We start from the raw sequence: 26,248 nt of genomic DNA, 5'->3' as shown, positions 1-26,248 counted from the left end.
GTACCCTGTGCCATCATCCAGTCATTACACCACCAGCCCCTCTATACCCTGTGCCATCATCCAGTCATTACACCACCAGCCCCTCTATATCCTGTGCCATCATCCAGTCATTACACCACCAGCCCCTCTATACCCTGTGCCATCATCCGGTCATTACACCACCAGCCCCTCTATACCCTGTGTCATCATCCAGTCATTACACCACCAGCCCCTCTATACCCTGTACCATCATCCAGCCATTACACCACCAGCCCCTCTATACCCTGTGCCATCATCCAGTCATTACACCACCAGCCCCTCTATACCCTGTGCCATCATCCAGTCATTACACCACCAGCCCCTCTATACCCTGTGTCATCATCCAGTCATTACACCACCAGCCCCTCTATACCCTGTACCATCATCCAGCCATTACACCACCAGCCCTCTCTATACCCTGTACCATCATACGGTCATTACACCACCAGCCCCTCTATACCCTGTGCCATCATCCAGTCATTACACCACCAGCCCCTCTATACCCTGTGCCATCAACCAGTCATTACACCACCAGCCCCTCTATACCCTGTACCATCATCCAGTCATTACACCACCGGCCCCTCTATACCCTGTGCCATCATCCGGTCATTACACCACCAGCCCCTCTATACCCTGTGCCATCATCCAGTCATTACACCACCAGCCCCTCTATACCCTGTGCCATCAACCAGTCATTACACCACCAGCCCCTCTATATCCTGTGCCATCATCCAGTCATTACACCACCAGCCCCTCTATACCCTGTGCCATCATCCGGTCATTACACCACCAGCCCCTCTATACCCTGTGCCATCATCCAGTCATTACACCACCAGCCCCTCTATATCCTGTGCCATCATCCAGTCATTACACCACCTGCCCCTCTATATCCTGTGCCATCATCCAGTCATTACACCACCAGCCCCTCTATACCCTGTGCCATCATCCGGTCATTACACCACCAGCCCCTCTATACCCTGTGCCATCATCCAGTCATTACACCACCAGCCCCTCTTTACCCTGTGCCATCATCCAGTCATTACACCACCAGCCCCTCTATACCCTGTGCCATCATCCGGTCATTACACCACCAGCCCCTCTATACCCTGTGCCATCATCCAGTCATTACACCACCAGCCCCTCTATACCCTGTGCCATCATCCAGTCATTACACCACCAGCCCCTCTTTACCCTGTGTCATCATCCGGTCATTACACCACCAGCCCCTCTTTACCCTGTGTCATCATCCAGTCATTACACCACCAGCCCCTCTATACCCTGTGTCATCATCCGTTCATTACACCACCAGCCCCTCTTTACCCTGTGTCATCATCCAGTCATTACACCACCAGCCCCTCTTTACCCTGTGTCATCATCCGGTCATTACACCACCAGCCCCTCTATACCCTGTACCATCATCCAGTCATTACACCACCAGCCCCTCTATACCCTGTGCCATCATCCGGTCATTACACCACCAGCCCCTCTTTACCCTGTGTCATCATCCGGTCATTACACCACCAGCCCCTCTATACCCTGTGCCATCATCCCGTCATTACACCACCAGCCCCTCTATACCCTGTACCATCATCCAGTCATTACACCACCAGCCCCTCTATACCCTGTGCCATCATCCGGTCATTACACCACCAGCCCCTCTTTACCCTGTGTCATCATCCGGTCATTACACCACCAGCCCCTCTATACCCTGTGCCATCATCCCGTCATTACACCACCAGCCCCTCTTTACCCTGTGTCATCATCCGATCATTACACCACCAGCCCCTCTATACCCTGTGCCATCATCCAGTCATTACACCACCAGCCCCTCTATACCCTGTGCCATCATCCAGTCATTACACCACCAGCCCTTCTATATCCTGTGCCATCATCCAGTCATTACACCACCAGCCCCTCTATACCCTGTGTCATCATTCTCTCATTACACCACCAGCCCCTCTATACCCTGTGCCATCATCCAGCCATTACACCACCAGCCCATCTATACCCTGTACCATCATACGGTCATTACACCACCAGCCCCTCTATACCCTGTGCCATCATCCAGTCATTACACCACCAGCCCCTCTATACCCTGTGCCATCATCCAGCCATTACACCACCAGCCCATCTATACCCTGTACCATCATACGGTCATTACACCACCAGCCCCTCTATACCCTGTGCCATCATCCAGTCATTACACCACCAGCCCCTCTATACCCTGTGCCATCAACCAGTCATTACACCACCAGCCCCTCTATACCCTGTGCCATCATCCAGCCATTACACCACCAGCCCCTCTATACCCTGTACCATCATACGGTCATTACACCACCAGCCCCTCTATACCCTGTGCCATCATCCAGTCATTACACCACCAGCCCCTCTATACCCTGTGTCATCATCCGGTCATTACACCACCAGCCCCTCTATACCCTGTGCCATCATCCAGTCATTACACCACCAGCCCCTCTATACCCTGTGCCATCATCCAGTCATTACAACACCAGCCCCTCTATATCCTGTGCCATCATCCAGTCATTACACCACCAGCCCCTCTATGCCCTGTACCATCATCCAGTCATTACACCACCAGCCCCTCTATACCCTGTGTCATCATCCTGTCATTACACCACCAGACCCTCTATACCCTGTGCCATCATCCAGTCATTACACCACCAGCCCCTCTATACCCTGTGCCATCATCCAATCATTACACCACCAGCGCCTCTATACCCTGTGCCATCAACCAGTCATTACACCACCAGCCCCTCTATATCCTGTGCCATCATCCAGTCATTACACCACCAGCCCCTCTATACCCTGTGCCATCATCCAGCCATTACATCACCAGCCCCTCTATACCCTGTGTCATCATCCAGTCATTACACCACCAGCCTCTCTATACCCTGTGCCATCATCCAGTCATTACACCACCAGCCCCTCTATATCCTGTGCCATCATCCAGTCATTACACCACCAGCCCCTCTATACCCTGTGCCATCATCCAGTCATTACATCACCAGCCACTCTATACCCTGTGTCATCATCCGGTCATTACACCACCAGACCCTCTATACCCTGTGCCATCATCCAGTCATTACACCACCAGCCCCTCTATACCCTGTGCCATCATCCAGTCATTACACCACCAGCGCCTCTATACCCTGTGCCATCATCCAGTCTTTACACCACCAGCCCCTCTATACCCTGTGCCATCATCCAGTCATTACATCACCAGCCCCTCTATACCCTGTGTCATCATCCAGTCATTACACCACCAGCCTCTCTATACCCTGTGTCATCATCCAGTCATTACACCACCAGCCCCTCTATACCCTGTGCCATCATCCAGCCATTACACCACCAGCCCCTCTATACCCTGTGCTATCATCCGGTCATTACACCACCAGCCCCTCTATACCCTGTGCCATCATCCGGTCATTACACCACCAGCCCCTCTATACCCTGTGCCATCATCCAGTCATTACACCACCAGCCCCTCTATACCCTGTGCCATCATCCAGTCATTACACCACCAGCCCCTCTATACCCTGTGCCATCATCCGGTCATTACACCACCAGCCCCTCTCTACCCTGTGCCATCATCCAGTCATTACACCACCAGCCCCTCTATACCCTGTGTCATCATCCAGTCATTACACCACCAGCCCCTCTATACCCTGTGCCATCATCCAGTCATTACACCACCAGCCCCTCTATACCCTGTGCCATCATCCAGTCATTACACCACCAGCCCCTCTCTACCCTGTGCCATCATCCAGTCATTACACCACCAGCCCCTCTATACCCTGTGTCATCATCCAGTCATTACACCACCAGCCCCTCTATACCCTGTGCCATCATCCAGTCATTACACCACCAGCCCCTCAATACCCTGTGCCATCATCCAGTCATTACACCACCAGCCCCTCTATACCCTGTGCCATCATCCAGTCATTACACCACCAGCCCCTCTATACCCTGTGCCTTCCTCCGGTTATTACACCACCAAACCCTCTATACCCTGTGCCATCATCCAGTCATTACACCACCAGCCCCTCTATACCCTGTGCAATCAACCAGTCATTACACCACCAGCCTCTCTATATCCTGTGCCATCATCCAGTCATTACACCACCAGCCCCTCTATACCCTGTGCCATCATCCGGTCATTACACCACCAGCCCCTCTATACCCTGTGCCATCATCCGGTCATTACACCACCAGCCCCTCTGTACCCTGTGCCATCATCCAGTCATTACACCACCAGCCCCTCTATACCCTGAGCCATCATCCGGTCATTACACCACCAGCCCCTCTATATCCTGTGCCATCATCCAGTCATTACACCACCAGCCCCTCTATACCCTGTGCCATCATCCAGTCATTACACCACCAGCCCCTCTATACACTGTGCCATCATCCGGTCATTACACCACCAGCACCTCTTTACCCTGTGTCATCATCGGGTCATTACACCACCAGACCCTCTATACCCTGTGCCATCATCCAGTCATTACACCACCAGCCCCTCTATACCCTGTGCCATCATCCAGTCATTACACCACCAGCCCCTCTTTACCCTGTGTCATTATCCGGTCATTACACCACCAGCCCCTCTATACACTGTGTCATCATCCAGTCATTACACCACCAGCCCCTCTATACCCTGTGCCATCATCCAGTCATTACACCACCAGCCCCTCTATACCCTGTGCCATCATCCAGTCATTACACCACCAGCCCCTCTTTACCCTGTGCCATCATCCAGTCATTACACCACCAGCCCCTCTATACCCTGTGCCATCATCCAGTCATTAAATCACCAGCCCCTCTATACCCTGTGTCATCATCCAGTCATTACACCACCAGCCCCTCTATACCCTGTGTCATCATCCGGTCATTACACCACCAGCCCCTCTATACCCTGTATCATCATCCTGTCATTACACCACCAGCCCCTCTATACCCTGTATCATCATCCGGTCATTACACCACCAGCCCCTCTATACCCTGTGCCATCATCCAGTCATTACACCACCCGACCCTCTTTACCCTGTGTCATCATCCAGTCATTACACCACCAGCCCCTCTATACCCTGTGCCTTCATCCGGTCATTACACCACCAGCTCCTCTATACACTGTGTCATCATCCAGTCATTACACCACCAGCCCCTCTATACCCTGTGCCATCATCCAGCCATTACACCACCAGCCCATCTATACCCTGTACCATCATACGGTCATTACACCACCAGCCCCTCTATACCCTGTGCCATCATCCAGTCATTACACCACCAGCCCCTCTATACACTGTGCCATCATCCAGCCATTACACCACCAGCCCCTCTATACCCTGTGCCATCATCCAGCCATTACACCACTAGCCCCTCTATACCCTGTACCATCATACGGTCATTACACCACCAGCCCCTCTATACCCTGTGCCATCATCCAGTCATTACACCACCAGCCCCTCTATACCCTGTGCCATCAACCAGTCATTACACCACCAGCCCCTCTATACCCTGTGCCATCATCCAGCCATTACACCACCAGCCCCTCTATACCCTGTGCCATCAACCAGTCATTACACCACCAGCCCCTCTATACCCTGTGCCATCATCCAGTCATTACACCACCAACCCCTCTAACCCTGTGCCATCATCCGGTCATTACACCACCAAACCCTCTGTACCCTGTGCCATCATCCAGTCATTACACCACCAGCCCCTCTATACCCTGTGCCATCATCCAGTCATTACACCACCAGCCCCTCTATATCCTGTGCCATCATCCAGTCATTACACCACCAGCCCCTCTATACCCTGTGCCATCATCCGGTCATTACACCACCAGCCCCTCTATACCCTGTGTCATCATCCAGTCATTACACCACCAGCCCCTCTATACCCTGTACCATCATCCAGCCATTACACCACCAGCCCCTCTATACCCTGTGCCATCATCCAGTCATTACACCACCAGCCCCTCTATACCCTGTGCCATCATCCAGTCATTACACCACCAGCCCCTCTATACCCTGTGTCATCATCCAGTCATTACACCACCAGCCCCTCTATACCCTGTACCATCATCCAGCCATTACACCACCAGCCCTCTCTATACCCTGTACCATCATACGGTCATTACACCACCAGCCCCTCTATACCCTGTGCCATCATCCAGTCATTACACCACCAGCCCCTCTATACCCTGTGCCATCAACCAGTCATTACACCACCAGCCCCTCTATACCCTGTACCATCATCCAGTCATTACACCACCGGCCCCTCTATACCCTGTGCCATCATCCGGTCATTACACCACCAGCCCCTCTATACCCTGTGCCATCATCCAGTCATTACACCACCAGCCCCTCTATACCCTGTGCCATCAACCAGTCATTACACCACCAGCCCCTCTATATCCTGTGCCATCATCCAGTCATTACACCACCAGCCCCTCTATACCCTGTGCCATCATCCGGTCATTACACCACCAGCCCCTCTATACCCTGTGCCATCATCCAGTCATTACACCACCAGCCCCTCTATATCCTGTGCCATCATCCAGTCATTACACCACCTGCCCCTCTATATCCTGTGCCATCATCCAGTCATTACACCACCAGCCCCTCTATACCCTGTGCCATCATCCGGTCATTACACCACCAGCCCCTCTATACCCTGTGCCATCATCCAGTCATTACACCACCAGCCCCTCTTTACCCTGTGCCATCATCCAGTCATTACACCACCAGCCCCTCTATACCCTGTGCCATCATCCGGTCATTACACCACCAGCCCCTCTATACCCTGTGCCATCATCCAGTCATTACACCACCAGCCCCTCTATACCCTGTGCCATCATCCAGTCATTACACCACCAGCCCCTCTTTACCCTGTGTCATCATCCGGTCATTACACCACCAGCCCCTCTTTACCCTGTGTCATCATCCAGTCATTACACCACCAGCCCCTCTATACCCTGTGTCATCATCCGTTCATTACACCACCAGCCCCTCTTTACCCTGTGTCATCATCCAGTCATTACACCACCAGCCCCTCTTTACCCTGTGTCATCATCCGGTCATTACACCACCAGCCCCTCTATACCCTGTACCATCATCCAGTCATTACACCACCAGCCCCTCTATACCCTGTGCCATCATCCGGTCATTACACCACCAGCCCCTCTTTACCCTGTGTCATCATCCGGTCATTACACCACCAGCCCCTCTATACCCTGTGCCATCATCCCGTCATTACACCACCAGCCCCTCTATACCCTGTACCATCATCCAGTCATTACACCACCAGCCCCTCTATACCCTGTGCCATCATCCAGTCATTACACCACCAGCCCCTCTTTACCCTGTGTCATCATCCGGTCATTACACCACCAGCCCATCTATACCCTGTACCATCATACGGTCATTACACCACCAGCCCCTCTATACCCTGTGCCATCATCCAGTCATTACACCACCAGCCCCTCTATACCCTGTGCCATCATCCAGCCATTACACCACCAGCCCATCTATACCCTGTACCATCATACGGTCATTACACCACCAGCCCCTCTATACCCTGTGCCATCATCCAGTCATTACACCACCAACCCCTCTATACCCTGTGCCATCAACCAGTCATTACACCACCAGCCCCTCTATACCCTGTGCCATCATCCAGCCATTACACCACCAGCCCCTCTATACCCTGTACCATCATCCGGTCATTACACCACCAGCCCCTCTATACCCTGTGCCATCATCCAGTCATTACACCACCAGCCCCTCTATACCCTGTGCCATCATCCAGTCATTACACCACCAGCCCCTCTATATCCTGTGCCATCATCCAGTCATTACACCACCAGCCCCTCTATGCCCTGTACCATCATCCAGTCATTACACCACCAGCCCCTCTATACCCTGTGTCATCATCCTGTCATTACACCACCAGACCCTCTATACCCTGTGCCATCATCCAGTCATTACACCACCAGCCCCTCTATACCCTGTGCCATCATCCAATCATTACACCACCAGCGCCTCTATACCCTGTGCCATCAACCAGTCATTACACCACCAGCCCCTCTATATCCTGTGCCATCATCCAGTCATTACACCACCAGCCCCTCTATACCCTGTGCCATCATCCAGTCATTACACCACCAGCCCCTCTATACCCTGAGCCATCATCCTGTCATTACACCACCAGCCCCTCTATACCCTGTGTCATCATCCAGTCATTACACCACCAGCCTCTCTATACCCTGTGTCATCATCCAGTCATTACACCACCAGCCCCTCTATACCCTGTGTCATCATCCTGTCATTACACCACCAGCCCCTCTATACCCTGTGCCATCATCCAGTCATTACACCACCAGCCCCTCTATACCCTGAGCCATCATCCTGTCATTACACCACCAGCCCCTCTATACCCTGTGTCATCATCCAGTCATTACACCACCAGCCTCTCTATACCCTGTGCCATCATCCAGTCATTACACCACCAGCCCCTCTATATCCTGTGCCATCATCCAGTCATTACACCACCAGCCCCTCTATACCCTGTGCCATCATCCAGTCATTACATCACCAGCCACTCTATACCCTGTGTCATCATCCGGTCATTACACCACCAGACCCTCTATACCCTGTGCCATCATCCAGTCATTACACCACCAGCCCCTCTATACCCTGTGCCATCATCCAGTCATTACACCACCAGCGCCTCTATACCCTGTGCCATCATCCAGTCTTTACACCACCAGCCCCTCTATACCCTGTGCCATCATCCAGTCATTACATCACCAGCCCCTCTATACCCTGTGTCATCATCCAGTCATTACACCACCAGCCTCACTATACCCTGTGTCATCATCCAGTCATTACACCACCAGCCCCTCTATACCCTGTGCCATCATCCAGCCATTACACCACCAGCCCCTCTATACCCTGTGCTATCATACGGTCATTACACCACCAGCCCCTCTATACCCTGTGCCATCATCCGGTCATTACACCACCAGCCCCTCTATACCCTGTGCCATCATCCAGTCATTACACCACCAGCCCCTCTATACCCTGTGCCATCATCCAGTCATTACACCACCAGCCCCTCTATACCCTGTGCCATCATCCGGTCATTACACCACCAGCCCCTCTATACCCTGTGCCATCATCCAGTCATTACACCACCAGCCCCTCTATACCCTGTGCCATCATCCAGTCATTACACCACCAGCCCCTCTATACCCTGTGCCATCATCCAGTCATTACACCACCAGCCCCTCTATACCCTGTGCCTTCCTCCGGTTATTACACCACCAAACCCTCTATACCCTGTGCCATCATCCAGTCATTACACCACCAGCCCCTCTATACCCTGTGCAATCAACCAGTCATTACACCACCAGCCCCTCTATATCCTGTGCCATCATCCAGTCATTACACCACCAGCCCCTCTATACCCTGTGCCATCATCCGGTCATTACACCACCAGCCCCTCTATACCCTGTGCCATCATCCGGTCATTACACCACCAGCCCCTCTGTACCCTGTGCCATCATCCAGTCATTACACCACCAGCCCCTCTATACCCTGAGCCATCATCCGGTCATTACACCACCAGCCCCTCTATATCCTGTGCCATCATCCAGTCATTACACCACCAGCCCCTCTATACCCTGTGCCATCATCCAGTCATTACACCACCAGCCCCTCTATACACTGTGCCATCATCCGGTCATTACACCACCTGCACCTCTTTACCCTGTGTCATCATCGGGTCATTACACCACCAGACCCTCTATACCCTGTGCCATCATCCAGTCATTACACCACCAGCCCCTCTATACCCTGTGCCATCATCCAGTCATTACACCACCAGCCCCTCTTTACCCTGTGTCATTATCCGGTCATTACACCACCAGCCCCTCTATACACTGTGTCATCATCCAGTCATTACACCACCAGCCCCTCTATACCCTGTGCCATCATCCAGTCATTACACCACCAGCCCCTCTATACCCTGTGCCATCATCCAGTCATTACACCACCAGCCCCTCTTTACCCTGTGTCATTATCCGGTCATTACACCACCAGCCCCTCTATACCCTGTGCCATCATCCAGTCATTACACCACCAGCCCCTCTTTACCCTGTGCCATCATCCAGTCATTACACCACCAGCCCCTCTATACCCTGTGCCATCATCCAGTCATTAAATCACCAGCCCCTCTATACCCTGTGTCATCATCCTGTCATTACACCACCAGCCCCTCTATACCCTGTGTCATCATCCGGTCATTACACCACCAGCCCCTCTATACCCTGTATCATCATCCTGTCATTACACCACCAGCCCCTCTATACCCTGTATCATCATCCGGTCATTACACCACCAGCCCCTCTATACCCTGTGCCATCATCCAGTCATTACACCACCCGACCCTCTTTACCCTGTGTCATCATCCAGTCATTACACCACCAGCCCCTCTATACCCTGTGCCTTCATCCGGTCATTACACCACCAGCCCCTCTATACACTGTGTCATCATCCAGCCATTACACCACCAGCCCCTCTATATCCTGTGCCATCATCCAGTCATTACACCACCAGCCCATCTATACCCTGTACCATCATACGGTCATTACACCACCAGCCCCTCTATACCCTGTGCCATCATCCAGTCATTACACCACCAGCCCCTCTATACACTGTGCCATCATCCAGCCATTACACCACCAGACCATCTATACCCTGTACCATCATACGGTCATTACACCACCAGCCCCTCTATACCCTGTACCATCATACGGTCATTACACCACCAGCCCCTCTATACCCTGTGCCATCATCCAGCCATTACACCACCAGCCCCTCTATACCCTGTGCCATCAACCAGTCATTACACCACCAGCCCCTCTATACCCTGTGCCATCATCCAGTCATTACACCACCAACCCCTCTAACCCTGTGCCATCATCCGGTCATTACACCACCAAACCCTCTGTACCCTGTGCCATCATCCAGTCATTACACCACCAGCCCCTCTATACCCTGTGCCATCATCCAGTCATTACACCACCAGCCCCTCTATATCCTGTGCCATCATCCAGTCATTACACCACCAGCCCCTCTATACCCTGTGCCATCATCCGGTCATTACACCACCAGCCCCTCTATACCCTGTGTCATCATCCAGTCATTACACCACCAGCCCCTCTATACCCTGTACCATCATCCAGCCATTACACCACCAGCCCCTCTATACCCTGTGCCATCATCCAGTCATTACACCACCAGCCCCTCTATACCCTGTGCCATCATCCGGTCATTACACCACCAGCCCCTCTATACCCTGTGCCATCATCCAGTCATTACACCACCAGCCCCTCTATACCCTGTGCCATCATCCAGTCATTACACCACCAGCCCCTCTATACCCTGTGCCATCATCCGGTCATTACACCACCAGCCCCTCTCTACCCTGTGCCATCATCCAGTCATTACACCACCAGCCCCTCTATACCCTGTGTCATCATCCAGTCATTACACCACCAGCCCCTCTATACCCTGTGCCATCATCCAGTCATTACACCACCAGCCCCTCTATACCCTGTGCCATCATCCAGTCATTACACCACCAGCCCCTCTCTACCCTGTGCCATCATCCAGTCATTACACCACCAGCCCCTCTATACCCTGTGTCATCATCCAGTCATTACACCACCAGCCCCTCTATACCCTGTGCCATCATCCAGTCATTACACCACCAGCCCCTCAATACCCTGTGCCATCATCCAGTCATTACACCACCAGCCCCTCTATACCCTGTGCCATCATCCAGTCATTACACCACCAGCCCCTCTATACCCTGTGCCTTCCTCCGGTTATTACACCACCAAACCCTCTATACCCTGTGCCATCATCCAGTCATTACACCACCAGCCCCTCTATACCCTGTGCAATCAACCAGTCATTACACCACCAGCCTCTCTATATCCTGTGCCATCATCCAGTCATTACACCACCAGCCCCTCTATACCCTGTGCCATCATCCGGTCATTACACCACCAGCCCCTCTATACCCTGTGCCATCATCCGGTCATTACACCACCAGCCCCTCTGTACCCTGTGCCATCATCCAGTCATTACACCACCAGCCCCTCTATACCCTGAGCCATCATCCGGTCATTACACCACCAGCCCCTCTATATCCTGTGCCATCATCCAGTCATTACACCACCAGCCCCTCTATACCCTGTGCCATCATCCAGTCATTACACCACCAGCCCCTCTATACACTGTGCCATCATCCGGTCATTACACCACCAGCACCTCTTTACCCTGTGTCATCATCGGGTCATTACACCACCAGACCCTCTATACCCTGTGCCATCATCCAGTCATTACACCACCAGCCCCTCTATACCCTGTGCCATCATCCAGTCATTACACCACCAGCCCCTCTTTACCCTGTGTCATTATCCGGTCATTACACCACCAGCCCCTCTATACACTGTGTCATCATCCAGTCATTACACCACCAGCCCCTCTATACCCTGTGCCATCATCCAGTCATTACACCACCAGCCCCTCTATACCCTGTGCCATCATCCAGTCATTACACCACCAGCCCCTCTTTACCCTGTGCCATCATCCAGTCATTACACCACCAGCCCCTCTATACCCTGTGCCATCATCCAGTCATTAAATCACCAGCCCCTCTATACCCTGTGTCATCATCCAGTCATTACACCACCAGCCCCTCTATACCCTGTGTCATCATCCGGTCATTACACCACCAGCCCCTCTATACCCTGTATCATCATCCTGTCATTACACCACCAGCCCCTCTATACCCTGTATCATCATCCGGTCATTACACCACCAGCCCCTCTATACCCTGTGCCATCATCCAGTCATTACACCACCCGACCCTCTTTACCCTGTGTCATCATCCAGTCATTACACCACCAGCCCCTCTATACCCTGTGCCTTCATCCGGTCATTACACCACCAGCTCCTCTATACACTGTGTCATCATCCAGTCATTACACCACCAGCCCCTCTATACCCTGTGCCATCATCCAGCCATTACACCACCAGCCCATCTATACCCTGTACCATCATACGGTCATTACACCACCAGCCCCTCTATACCCTGTGCCATCATCCAGTCATTACACCACCAGCCCCTCTATACACTGTGCCATCATCCAGCCATTACACCACCAGCCCCTCTATACCCTGTGCCATCATCCAGCCATTACACCACTAGCCCCTCTATACCCTGTACCATCATACGGTCATTACACCACCAGCCCCTCTATACCCTGTGCCATCATCCAGTCATTACACCACCAGCCCCTCTATACCCTGTGCCATCAACCAGTCATTACACCACCAGCCCCTCTATACCCTGTGCCATCATCCAGCCATTACACCACCAGCCCCTCTATACCCTGTGCCATCAACCAGTCATTACACCACCAGCCCCTCTATACCCTGTGCCATCATCCAGTCATTACACCACCAACCCCTCTAACCCTGTGCCATCATCCGGTCATTACACCACCAAACCCTCTGTACCCTGTGCCATCATCCAGTCATTACACCACCAGCCCCTCTATACCCTGTGCCATCATCCAGTCATTACACCACCAGCCCCTCTATATCCTGTGCCATCATCCAGTCATTACACCACCAGCCCCTCTATACCCTGTGCCATCATCCGGTCATTACACCACCAGCCCCTCTATACCCTGTGTCATCATCCAGTCATTACACCACCAGCCCCTCTATACCCTGTACCATCATCCAGCCATTACACCACCAGCCCCTCTATACCCTGTGCCATCATCCAGTCATTACACCACCAGCCCCTCTATACCCTGTGCCATCATCCAGTCATTACACCACCAGCCCCTCTATACCCTGTGTCATCATCCAGTCATTACACCACCAGCCCCTCTATACCCTGTACCATCATCCAGCCATTACACCACCAGCCCTCTCTATACCCTGTACCATCATACGGTCATTACACCACCAGCCCCTCTATACCCTGTGCCATCATCCAGTCATTACACCACCAGCCCCTCTATACCCTGTGCCATCAACCAGTCATTACACCACCAGCCCCTCTATACCCTGTACCATCATCCAGTCATTACACCACCGGCCCCTCTATACCCTGTGCCATCATCCGGTCATTACACCACCAGCCCCTCTATACCCTGTGCCATCATCCAGTCATTACACCACCAGCCCCTCTATACCCTGTGCCATCAACCAGTCATTACACCACCAGCCCCTCTATATCCTGTGCCATCATCCAGTCATTACACCACCAGCCCCTCTATACCCTGTGCCATCATCCGGTCATTACACCACCAGCCCCTCTATACCCTGTGCCATCATCCAGTCATTACACCACCAGCCCCTCTATATCCTGTGCCATCATCCAGTCATTACACCACCTGCCCCTCTATATCCTGTGCCATCATCCAGTCATTACACCACCAGCCCCTCTATACCCTGTGCCATCATCCGGTCATTACACCACCAGCCCCTCTATACCCTGTGCCATCATCCAGTCATTACACCACCAGCCCCTCTTTACCCTGTGCCATCATCCAGTCATTACACCACCAGCCCCTCTATACCCTGTGCCATCATCCGGTCATTACACCACCAGCCCCTCTATACCCTGTGCCATCATCCAGTCATTACACCACCAGCCCCTCTATACCCTGTGCCATCATCCAGTCATTACACCACCAGCCCCTCTTTACCCTGTGTCATCATCCGGTCATTACACCACCAGCCCCTCTTTACCCTGTGTCATCATCCAGTCATTACACCACCAGCCCCTCTATACCCTGTGTCATCATCCGTTCATTACACCACCAGCCCCTCTTTACCCTGTGTCATCATCCAGTCATTACACCACCAGCCCCTCTTTACCCTGTGTCATCATCCGGTCATTACACCACCAGCCCCTCTTTACCCTGTGTCATCATCCGGTCATTACACCACCAGCCCCTCTATACCCTGTACCATCATCCAGTCATTACACCACCAGCCCCTCTATACCCTGTGCCATCATCCGGTCATTACACCACCAGCCCCTCTTTACCCTGTGTCATCATCCGGTCATTACACCACCAGCCCCTCTATACCCTGTGCCATCATCCCGTCATTACACCACCAGCCCCTCTATACCCTGTACCATCATCCAGTCATTACACCACCAGCCCCTCTATACCCTGTGCCATCATCCAGTCATTACACCACCAGCCCCTCTTTACCCTGTGTCATCATCCGGTCATTACACCACCAGCCCATCTATACCCTGTACCATCATACGGTCATTACACCACCAGCCCCTCTATACCCTGTGCCATCATCCAGTCATTACACCACCAGCCCCTCTATACCCTGTGCCATCATCCAGCCATTACACCACCAGCCCATCTATACCCTGTACCATCATACGGTCATTACACCACCAGCCCCTCTATACCCTGTGCCATCATCCAGTCATTACACCACCAACCCCTCTATACCCTGTGCCATCAACCAGTCATTACACCACCAGCCCCTCTATACCCTGTGCCATCATCCAGCCATTACACCACCAGCCCCTCTATACCCTGTACCATCATCCGGTCATTACACCACCAGCCCCTCTATACCCTGTGCCATCATCCAGTCATTACACCACCAGCCCCTCTATACCCTGTGCCATCATCCAGTCATTACACCACCAGCCCCTCTATATCCTGTGCCATCATCCAGTCATTACACCACCAGCCCCTCTATGCCCTGTACCATCATCCAGTCATTACACCACCAGCCCCTCTATACCCTGTGTCATCATCCTGTCATTACACCACCAGACCCTCTATACCCTGTGCCATCATCCAGTCATTACACCACCAGCCCCTCTATACCCTGTGCCATCATCCAATCATTACACCACCAGCGCCTCTATACCCTGTGCCATCAACCAGTCATTACACCACCAGCCCCTCTATATCCTGTGCCATCATCCAGTCATTACACCACCAGCCCCTCTATACCCTGTGCCATCATCCAGTCATTACACCACCAGCCCCTCTATACCCTGAGCCATCATCCTGTCATTACACCACCAGCCCCTCTATACCCTGTGTCATCATCCAGTCATTACACCACCAGCCTCTCTATACCCTGTGTCATCATCCAGTCATTACACCACCAGCCCCTCTATACCCTGTGTCATCATCCTGTCATTACACCACCAGCCCCTCTATACCCTGTGCCATCATCCAGTCATTACACCACCAGCCCCTCTATACCCTGAGCCATCATCCTGTCATTACACCACCAGCCCCTCTATACCCTGTGTCATCATCCAGTCATTACACCACCAGCCTCTCTATACCCTGTGCCATCATCCAGTCATTACACCACCAGCCCCTCTATATCCTGTGCCATCATCCAGTCATTACACCACCAGCCCCTCTATACCCTGTGCCATCATCCAGTCATTACATCACCAGCCACTCTATACCCTGTGTCATCATCCGGTCATTACACCACCAGACCCTCTATACCCTGTGCCATCATCCAGTCATTACACCACCAGCCCCTCTATACCCTGTGCCATCATCCAGTCATTACACCACCAGCGCCTCTATACCCTGTGCCATCATCCAGTCTTTACACCACCAGCCCCTCTATACCCTGTGCCATCATCCAGTCATTACATCACCAGCCCCTCTATACCCTGTGTCATCATCCAGTCATTACACCACCAGCCTCACTATACCCTGTGTCATCATCCAGTCATTACACCACCAGCCCCTCTATACCCTGTGCCATCATCCAGCCATTACACCACCAGCCCCTCTATACCCTGTGCTATCATACGGTCATTACACCACCAGCCCCTCTATACCCTGTGCCATCATCCGGTCATTACACCACCAGCCCCTCTATACCCTGTGCCATCATCCAGTCATTACACCACCAGCCCCTCTATACCCTGTGCCATCATCCAGTCATTACACCACCAGCCCCTCTATACCCTGTGCCATCATCCGGTCATTACACCACCAGCCCCTCTATACCCTGTGCCATCATCCAGTCATTACACCACCAGCCCCTCTATACCCTGTGCCATCATCCAGTCATTACACCACCAGCCCCTCTATACCCTGTGCCATCATCCAGTCATTACACCACCAGCCCCTCTATACCCTGTGCCATCATCCAGTCATTACACCACCAGCCCCTCAATACCCTGTGCCATCATAGAGTCATTACACCACCAGCCCCTCTATACCCTGTGCCATCATCCAGTCATTACACCACCAGCCCCTCTATACCCTGTGCCTTCCTCCGGTTATTACACCACCAAACCCTCTATACCCTGTGCCATCATCCAGTCATTACACCACCAGCCCCTCTATACCCTGTGCAATCAACCAGTCATTACACCACCAGCCCCTCTATATCCTGTGCCATCATCCAGTCATTACACCACCAGCCCCTCTATACCCTGTGCCATCATCCGGTCATTACACCACCAGCCCCTCTATACCCTGTGCCATCATCCGGTCATTACACCACCAGCCCCTCTGTACCCTGTGCCATCATCCAGTCATTACACCACCAGCCCCTCTATACCCTGAGCCATCATCCGGTCATTACACCACCAGCCCCTCTATATCCTGTGCCATCATCCAGTCATTACACCACCAGCCCCTCTATACCCTGTGCCATCATCCAGTCATTACACCACCAGCCCCTCTATACACTGTGCCATCATCCGGTCATTACACCACCTGCACCTCTTTACCCTGTGTCATCATCGGGTCATTACACCACCAGACCCTCTATACCCTGTGCCATCATCCAGTCATTACACCACCAGCCCCTCTATACCCTGTGCCATCATCCAGTCATTACACCACCAGCCCCTCTTTACCCTGTGTCATTATCCGGTCATTACACCACCAGCCCCTCTATACACTGTGTCATCATCCAGTCATTACACCACCAGCCCCTCTATACCCTGTGCCATCATCCAGTCATTACACCACCAGCCCCTCTATACCCTGTGCCATCATCCAGTCATTACACCACCAGCCCCTCTTTACCCTGTGTCATTATCCGGTCATTACACCACCAGCCCCTCTATACCCTGTGCCATCATCCAGTCATTACACCACCAGCCCCTCTTTACCCTGTGCCATCATCCAGTCATTACACCACCAGCCCCTCTATACCCTGTGCCATCATCCAGTCATTAAATCACCAGCCCCTCTATACCCTGTGTCATCATCCTGTCATTACACCACCAGCCCCTCTATACCCTGTGTCATCATCCGGTCATTACACCACCAGCCCCTCTATACCCTGTATCATCATCCTGTCATTACACCACCAGCCCCTCTATACCCTGTATCATCATCCGGTCATTACACCACCAGCCCCTCTATACCCTGTGCCATCATCCAGTCATTACACCACCCGACCCTCTTTACCCTGTGTCATCATCCAGTCATTACACCACCAGCCCCTCTATACCCTGTGCCTTCATCCGGTCATTACACCACCAGCCCCTCTATACACTGTGTCATCATCCAGCCATTACACCACCAGCCCCTCTATATCCTGTGCCATCATCCAGTCATTACACCACCAGCCCATCTATACCCTGTACCATCATACGGTCATTACACCACCAGCCCCTCTATACCCTGTGCCATCATCCAGTCATTACACCACCAGCCCCTCTATACACTGTGCCATCATCCAGCCATTACACCACCAGACCATCTATACCCTGTACCATCATACGGTCATTACACCACCAGCCCCTCTATACCCTGTACCATCATACGGTCATTACACCACCAGCCCCTCTATACCCTGTGCCATCATCCAGCCATTACACCACCAGCCCCTCTATACCCTGTGCCATCAACCAGTCATTACACCACCAGCCCCTCTATACCCTGTGCCATCATCCAGTCATTACACCACCAACCCCTCTAACCCTGTGCCATCATCCGGTCATTACACCACCAAACCCTCTGTACCCTGTGCCATCATCCAGTCATTACACCACCAGCCCCTCTATACCCTGTGCCATCATCCAGTCATTACACCACCAGCCCCTCTATATCCTGTGCCATCATCCAGTCATTACACCACCAGCCCCTCTATACCCTGTGCCATCATCCGGTCATTACACCACCAGCCCCTCTATACCCTGTGTCATCATCCAGTCATTACACCACCAGCCCCTCTATACCCTGTACCATCATCCAGCCATTACACCACCAGCCCCTCTATACCCTGTGCCATCATCCAGTCATTACACCACCAGCCCCTCTATACCCTGTGCCATCATCCAGTCATTACACCACCAGCCCCTCTATACCCTGTGTCATCATCCAGTCATTACACCACCAGCCCCTCTATACCCTGTACCATCATCCAGCCATTACACCACCAGCCCTCTCTATACCCTGTACCATCATACGGTCATTACACCACCAGCCCCTCTATACCCTGTGCCATCATCCAGTCATTACACCACCAGCCCCTCTATACCCTGTGCCATCAACCAGTCATTACACCACCAGCCCCTCTATACCCTGTACCATCATCCAGTCATTACACCACCGGCCCCTCTATACCCTGTGCCATCATCCGGTCATTACACCACCAGCCCCTCTATACCCTGTGCCATCATCCAGTCATTACACCACCAGCCCCTCTATACCCTGTGCCATCAACCAGTCATTACACCACCAGCCCCTCTATATCCTGTGCCATCATCCAGTCATTACACCACCAGCCCCTCTATACCCTGTGCCATCATCCGGTCATTACACCACCAGCCCCTCTATACCCTGTGCCATCATCCAGTCATTACACCACCAGCCCCTCTATATCCTGTGCCATCATCCAGTCATTACACCACCTGCCCCTCTATATCCTGTGCCATCATCCAGTCATTACACCACCAGCCCCTCTATACCCTGTGCCATCATCCGGTCATTACACCACCAGCCCCTCTATACCCTGTGCCATCATCCAGTCATTACACCACCAGCCCCTCTTTACCCTGTGCCATCATCCAGTCATTACACCACCAGCCCCTCTATACCCTGTGCCATCATCCGGTCATTACACCACCAGCCCCTCTATACCCTGTGCCATCATCCAGTCATTACACCACCAGCCCCTCTATACCCTGTGCCATCATCCAGTCATTACACCACCAGCCCCTCTTTACCCTGTGTCATCATCCGGTCATTACACCACCAGCCCCTCTTTACCCTGTGTCATCATCCAGTCATTACACCACCAGCCCCTCTATACCCTGTGTCATCATCCGGTCATTACACCACCAGCCCCTCTTTACCCTGTGTCATCATCCAGTCATTACACCACCAGCCCCTCTTTACCCTGTGTCATCATCCGGTCATTACACCACCAGCCCCTCTTTACCCTGTGTCATCATCCGGTCATTACACCACCAGCCCCTCTATACCCTGTGCCATCATCCCGTCATTACACCACCAGCCCCTCTATACCCTGTACCATCATCCAGTCATTACACCACCAGCCCCTCTATACCCTGTGCCATCATCCGGTCATTACACCACCAGCCCCTCTTTACCCTGTACCATCATCCAGTCATTACACCACCAGCCCCTCTATTCCCTGTGCCATCATCCGGTCATTACACCACCAGCCCCTCTTTACCCTGTGTCATCATCCGGTCATTACACCACCAGCCCCTCTATACCCTGTGCCATCATCCGTTCATTACACCACCAGCCCCTCTATACCCTGTGCCATCATCCAGTCATTACACCACCAGCCCCTCTATACCCTGTGCCATCATCCAGTCATTACACCACCAGCCCCTCTATACCCTGTGCCATCATCCAGTCATTACACCACCAGCCCCTCTATACCCTGTGCCATCATCCAGTCATTACACCACCAGCCCCTCTATACCCTGTGCCATCATCCAGTCATTACACCACCAGCCCCTCTATACCCTGTGCCATCATCCAGTCATTACACCACCAGCCCCTCTATACCCTGTGCCATCATCCAGTCATTACACCACCAGCCCCTCTATACCCTGTGCCATCATCCAGTCATTACACCACCAGCCCCTCTATACCCTGTGCCATCATCCGGTCATTACACCGCCTGTCTCTCTTGACCTTTTACGATGAGTAGATGGTTATTCTTTCTTTCTTGCAGACATTACCTCTTGTGCAATTAATAATGGTGGTTGTCAGCAGCGGTGTAGTGATCGGCTGGAGGGCGGCTTTGAGTGCAGCTGTTGGGCTGGTTATAGGCTCGGTGTTGATGGAAGGACATGTGATGGTAAGATACATCATACAAGGTCAGGAAGCCCCGTAACCTCTGTATGGATTAATATTAATGCCAGCGCCATGGTTATGTGATAGAACTAACCCCATACATGTACGGTAATGATAGCGGCTCATGCCAGCACTATAGTCAGCCCGCCAGGGGTCCCGGTCCTCTCCCCTCTGCACCAGGTGATCACTGATCGTTCACTGGATTCTATATTTGTTATATGTATGTGACCCCTCCTCATATGTCCGGCACCGGGAATTAATGGTCACGATAAATAATCACAATAATTACACCAAGAACTAGAAAGTGGTGGAATGATGGGAATCAGAGGAAGGAGACTTCATTCATCTGTATATGATGGAAAAAAAGGACAGAACATTTTCAGGATTTCTTCAGTCTGGAGTCTGAGCCTCAGCAGAAATCCCGACACCTCCGGCCTCGGCTGCTATCACTGAGGTCATTAATGGTCGTCTGAGGAAGGTTCTGTCTCTGAATTTACAAATCATCAGGATTCGCAGTCGGCAGCTCCTGTGTGATCACCGACCAATGATGTCCCCAATATGGTTGATGGTCACAAGTCCAGAGAAGCTGCAGCCATGGGAGACAAGTCGAGAGACATTGGAGCCACGGGAGACGAGTCCAGAGAAGCTGCAGCCATGGGAGACAAGTCTAGAGACATTGGAGCCACGGGAGACGAGTCCAGAGAAGCTGCAGCCATGGGAGACAAGTCCAGAGACATTGGAGCCACGGGAGAAGAGTCCAGAGAAGCTGCAGCCATGGGAGACAAGTCCAGAGACATTGGAGCCACGGGAGAAGAGTCCAGAGAAGCTGCAGCCATGGGAGACGAGTCCAGAGAAGCTGCAGCCATGGGAGACAAGTCCAGAGACATTGGAGCCACGGGAGAAGAGTCCAGAGAAGCTGCAGCCATGGGAGACGAGTCCAGAGAAGCTGCAGTCATGGGAGACAAGTCCAGAGACATTGGAGCCACGGGAGACAAGTCCAGAGAAGCTGCAGCCATGGGAGACAAGTCCAGAGACATAGGAGCCACGGGAGAAGAGTCCAGAGAAGCTGCAGCCATGGGAGACGAGTCCAGAGAAGCTGCAGCCATGGGAGACAAGTCCAGAGAAGCTGCAGCCATGGGAGACAAGTCCAGAGACATTGGAGCCACGGGAGAAGAGTCCAGAGAAGCTGCAGCCATGGGAGACGAGTCCAGAGAAGCTGCAGCCACGGGAGACGAGTCCAGAGAAGCTGCAGCCATGGGAGACGAGTCCAGAGACATTGGAGCCATGGGAGACAAGTCCAGAGACATTGGAGCCACGGGAGACGAGTCCAGAGATGTTGCAGCCATGGGAGACAAGTCCAGAGACGTTGGAGCCATGAAGCCACATTTAGGCCACGCAGGCGTCCCACAGTAGTACAGGGAACACGCAACCTGGAGTTGTTTTTTTTAAAAAAAAAATGGATCCTGGGCCACTTTGGAGAAATGGCCATTGGTTCAACTATCAAATTAATATAATGCTGTTGCTGAACATTGTGTGCTCCCACCATAACCCTGGGACATCCCCACGTAATGGCCTCTTCATTGCATTACCCACATGATCTTCAGACCAATCTCCAAGTATCAAATGCCGATCGCTGAAGAAGACAGACCTCCATTCTAGGCTCCATTGCCAACTTGCTCTGCACCATGATAGCCTCTGAGAGTGGTCCGGTGAGATCAGTGGACCCCTGTTGCACAGGAGCCTTCTGATGGTTTGTGTAGATGTTTGACCCCTCAGTCTCGGTAAGTGACATCTAATTTCACTTGCAGGATCACTGCGCACCATTTTGTTGTGATCTGACCATGCGTCCGTGAAGATGGTCACCTCCGTGCACCCCTTATTGTCATTCCGGTTCTTCATCGTTGTCCCAAAAACCTTGGGGCACATAACGTTGCACTGTGCTGACATTTCGGCCTGTTCGATCTGCCAGACTGACCGCCCGAGACCCCTCCATCCTAGGTTCCTCAATGCTAGGCGTCTGTCCTTCAGTTTATGACATGTGGTGATTACCGGACGTCCACGAGCAGGGGGAATCGCACAATCATCCTACGTCTTGATCCAATTTTTTAGGTTTCATATTGGCTAAAAAAAATGTGCTTTTGTGCCCGTGCCATGTGTCACCGGTGCATGATGACGTGATCATTTGCAGATCTTAGTGAGGCCTCCTTACTTTGCACAGATTTACGGCTCACCCTTCTTGGTGATGAGGCATACGGCAGAGCACCGCAGCCTTATATACTGGTGCCAGTATTTAGTGGTGGTCCGGCCACCAGGTGCAGTGGTTCTGATGCTCGGCCCTCAGCTGCTCTTCTCTGTCTTCTCAGATGTGGATGAATGTGCGGACTTCACCCGTGGAGGGTGTCAGCAGAGCTGCCAGAACCATGCGGGCTCCTATAACTGCAGCTGTTACCCGGGGTTCACCGTCCGCACTGACGACCCCACCAAGTGCCAACGTAAGGAGCCAGAAGGAGCCGTGACCCCGGAGAGGCGCCAGCACCTTCTCTCCATTCATTTCCATGTGTCTGTATATACTGACCCTCAAAGCAAAAAGACTGTCGGACAGCATTGTGACACGCCTGCGGGGGTTGAACATTCATTTCCGTCACTAATTGCTGGTTTTGTATTTTAGCTGAGTGTAACCCACCCTGCCAGAACTATGGTGTGTGTGTGGCCCCCGACACGTGTGACTGCCCTGCAGGCTATCCGGGGCCCGGCTGTTCAGGTAGGCGGCCATTATTATATCATCTGTACGCGCCCAATATCATGTTATGTCACGTTGTTATATCTGAATGGTCACAGCAGCCGCTCCTGACAGCCATGGTGACACTGCAGGACCCCCTCCAAGCTCAGCCCCAATAGTCACAGCAGAACCCCCAGTAGTCACAGCAGGACCACCTCCCAGCTCAGCTCCAATAGTTACAGCAGAACGCCCCAGTAGTAACAGCAGGACCCCCTCCCAGCTAAGCCCCAATAGTTACAGCAGAACCCCCCAGTAGTAACAGCAGGACCCCCTCCCAGCTCAGCCTCACTAGTTACAGCAGAACCCCTCAGCAGTAACAGCAGGACCCCCTCTCAGCCCAGACCCAATAGTTACAGCAGAACCCCCAGTAGTAACAGCAGGACCCCCTCTCAGCCCAGACCCAATAGTTACAGCAGAATCCCCCAGCAGTAACAGCAGGACCCCCTCTCAGCCCAGACCCAATAGTTACAGCAGAACCCCCAGTAGTAACAGCAGGACCCCCTGTTAGACCAGCCTCAATAGTAACAGCAGAACCCCCAGTAGTCACAGCAGGACCCCCTCCCAGCTCAGCCCCAATAGTTACAGCAGAACCCCCCAGTAGTAACAGCAGGACCCCCTCCCAGCTCAGCCCCAATAGTTACAGCAGAACTCCCCAGTAGTAACAGCAAGACCCCCTCCCAGCTCAGCCCCAATAGTTACAGCAGAACCCCCAGTAGTAACAGCAGGACCCCCTGTTAGACCAGCCTCAATAGTAACAGCAGAACCCCCAGTAGTCACAGCAGGACCCCCTCCCAGCTCAGCCCCAATAGTTACAGCAGAATCCCCAGTAGTAACAGCAGGACCCCCTCTCAGCACAGCCTCAATAGTTACAGCAGAACCCCCCAGTAGTAACAGCAGGACCTCCTCTCAGCCCAGCCTCAACAGTTACAGCAGAATCCCCAGTAGTCACAGCAGGACCCCCTCTCAGCTCAGCCCCAATAGTTACAGCAGAACCCCCAGTAGTCACAGCAGGACCCCCTCTCAGCTCAGCCCCAATAGTTAAAGCATAACCCTCAGTACTCACAGCAGGGCCCCCTCTCAGCCCAGCCTCAATAGTTACAGAAGAACACCCCAGTAGTCACAGCAGAACAGAACTCCCTTCCTACAGCCCAACTAAGCATTCAAGCAAAACAACCTCCAAGCCCCCTCCCAATAGTTACAACATAACCCCAATTAGTCATAGCGGGACTTTCCAATCTTCAATGCCACATACCTCCTGAGTAGTCGCAGTAGACCTCCCTCCCCGCCCATTCCAATAGTTACAGCACCCCTTCTCTTTAGTTATATTGGTGCTTCTCTATCTCTCGTACCACACCCCCCAATAGTCACATCAGAACTCCCTCCTAGCCCACTAGTTACAATAGTTACAGCCAAACCTATTAGTTTGACAAGAATTTCCCTTGCGCCCACCCTGCATCTCAGACCCCACAGCAGAGCTCCCTCCCTACAGTCGCACTATTCCCAGTGGAAGCCCCCAAAGCTTCCTCTCACCAGCACCTGCTCTGCAGAGATACGTTATTTTACTCATGGATGAAAGCTCATTTGCATACTTTCTTCCATGAAGCTTTGCTCTAAATATTCTAACAGCTGAAGAGCCTGAGGCTAGAGACCCCTGAACTCAGGACACTACAGCTGCAATAAAGCCGGTGATCACAAGGGGGCGCCTCTATAATAGGTCACTAGTATATAGCTGTTACGGTGCCGGGTGGTCGAACCACTGTGCCGTGGTACAAGGAGGGACCGAAGGGGTGTAACTAGGGCCTCACCCGGACTGACCATGGCCAAACGGCGGCTTAGTTGACTCCGTGAACCAAGGAAGGACCGGGAAGGTGGACCAGGTGGTACTCTGGGACCGCCCTCGTGTGAGAGCAGGCGACTCCCACGGGACTGATGACAGAGGCAGACTGGCACGACAGATAGGCACGTTTGGTAGGCAGTCATGGCTGGTAGGCAAGCACTGCTAGTAGGTAGGCAGGGAG

General features: G+C 52.8%; 1 protein-coding gene across 3 annotated transcripts in view; it reads left to right on the top strand.

The window, feature by feature from the left end:
• Window positions 1-26,248, top strand: part of LOC141266090 (uncharacterized) — a 327,069-nt gene that overhangs the window by 74,777 nt on the left and 226,044 nt on the right. For 2 of the 3 annotated variants that reach the window (XM_073679998.1, XM_073679999.1), the window contains exons 11-13: window positions 21,330-21,455; window positions 23,815-23,943; window positions 24,120-24,212. The exons of the other annotated variant lie outside the window; for it this stretch is intronic. In XM_073679998.1, the coding sequence (XP_073536099.1) occupies window positions 21,330-21,455; window positions 23,815-23,943; window positions 24,120-24,212 (348 nt within the window). The remainder of the gene's footprint in view (window positions 1-21,329; window positions 21,456-23,814; window positions 23,944-24,119; window positions 24,213-26,248) is intronic. 3 annotated transcript variants of the gene reach the window in all.

This window comes from Phyllobates terribilis, unplaced genomic scaffold, assembly GCF_046119375.1.
Source record: "Phyllobates terribilis strain yellow unplaced genomic scaffold, ASM4611937v1 Scaffold_4__5_contigs__length_816908805, whole genome shotgun sequence".
NCBI classification, from domain to species: Eukaryota; Metazoa; Chordata; class Amphibia; order Anura; family Dendrobatidae; genus Phyllobates; species Phyllobates terribilis.
Note: the sequence above shows the minus strand (reverse complement) of the source record. Positions and strands in the feature narration are given on the sequence as shown.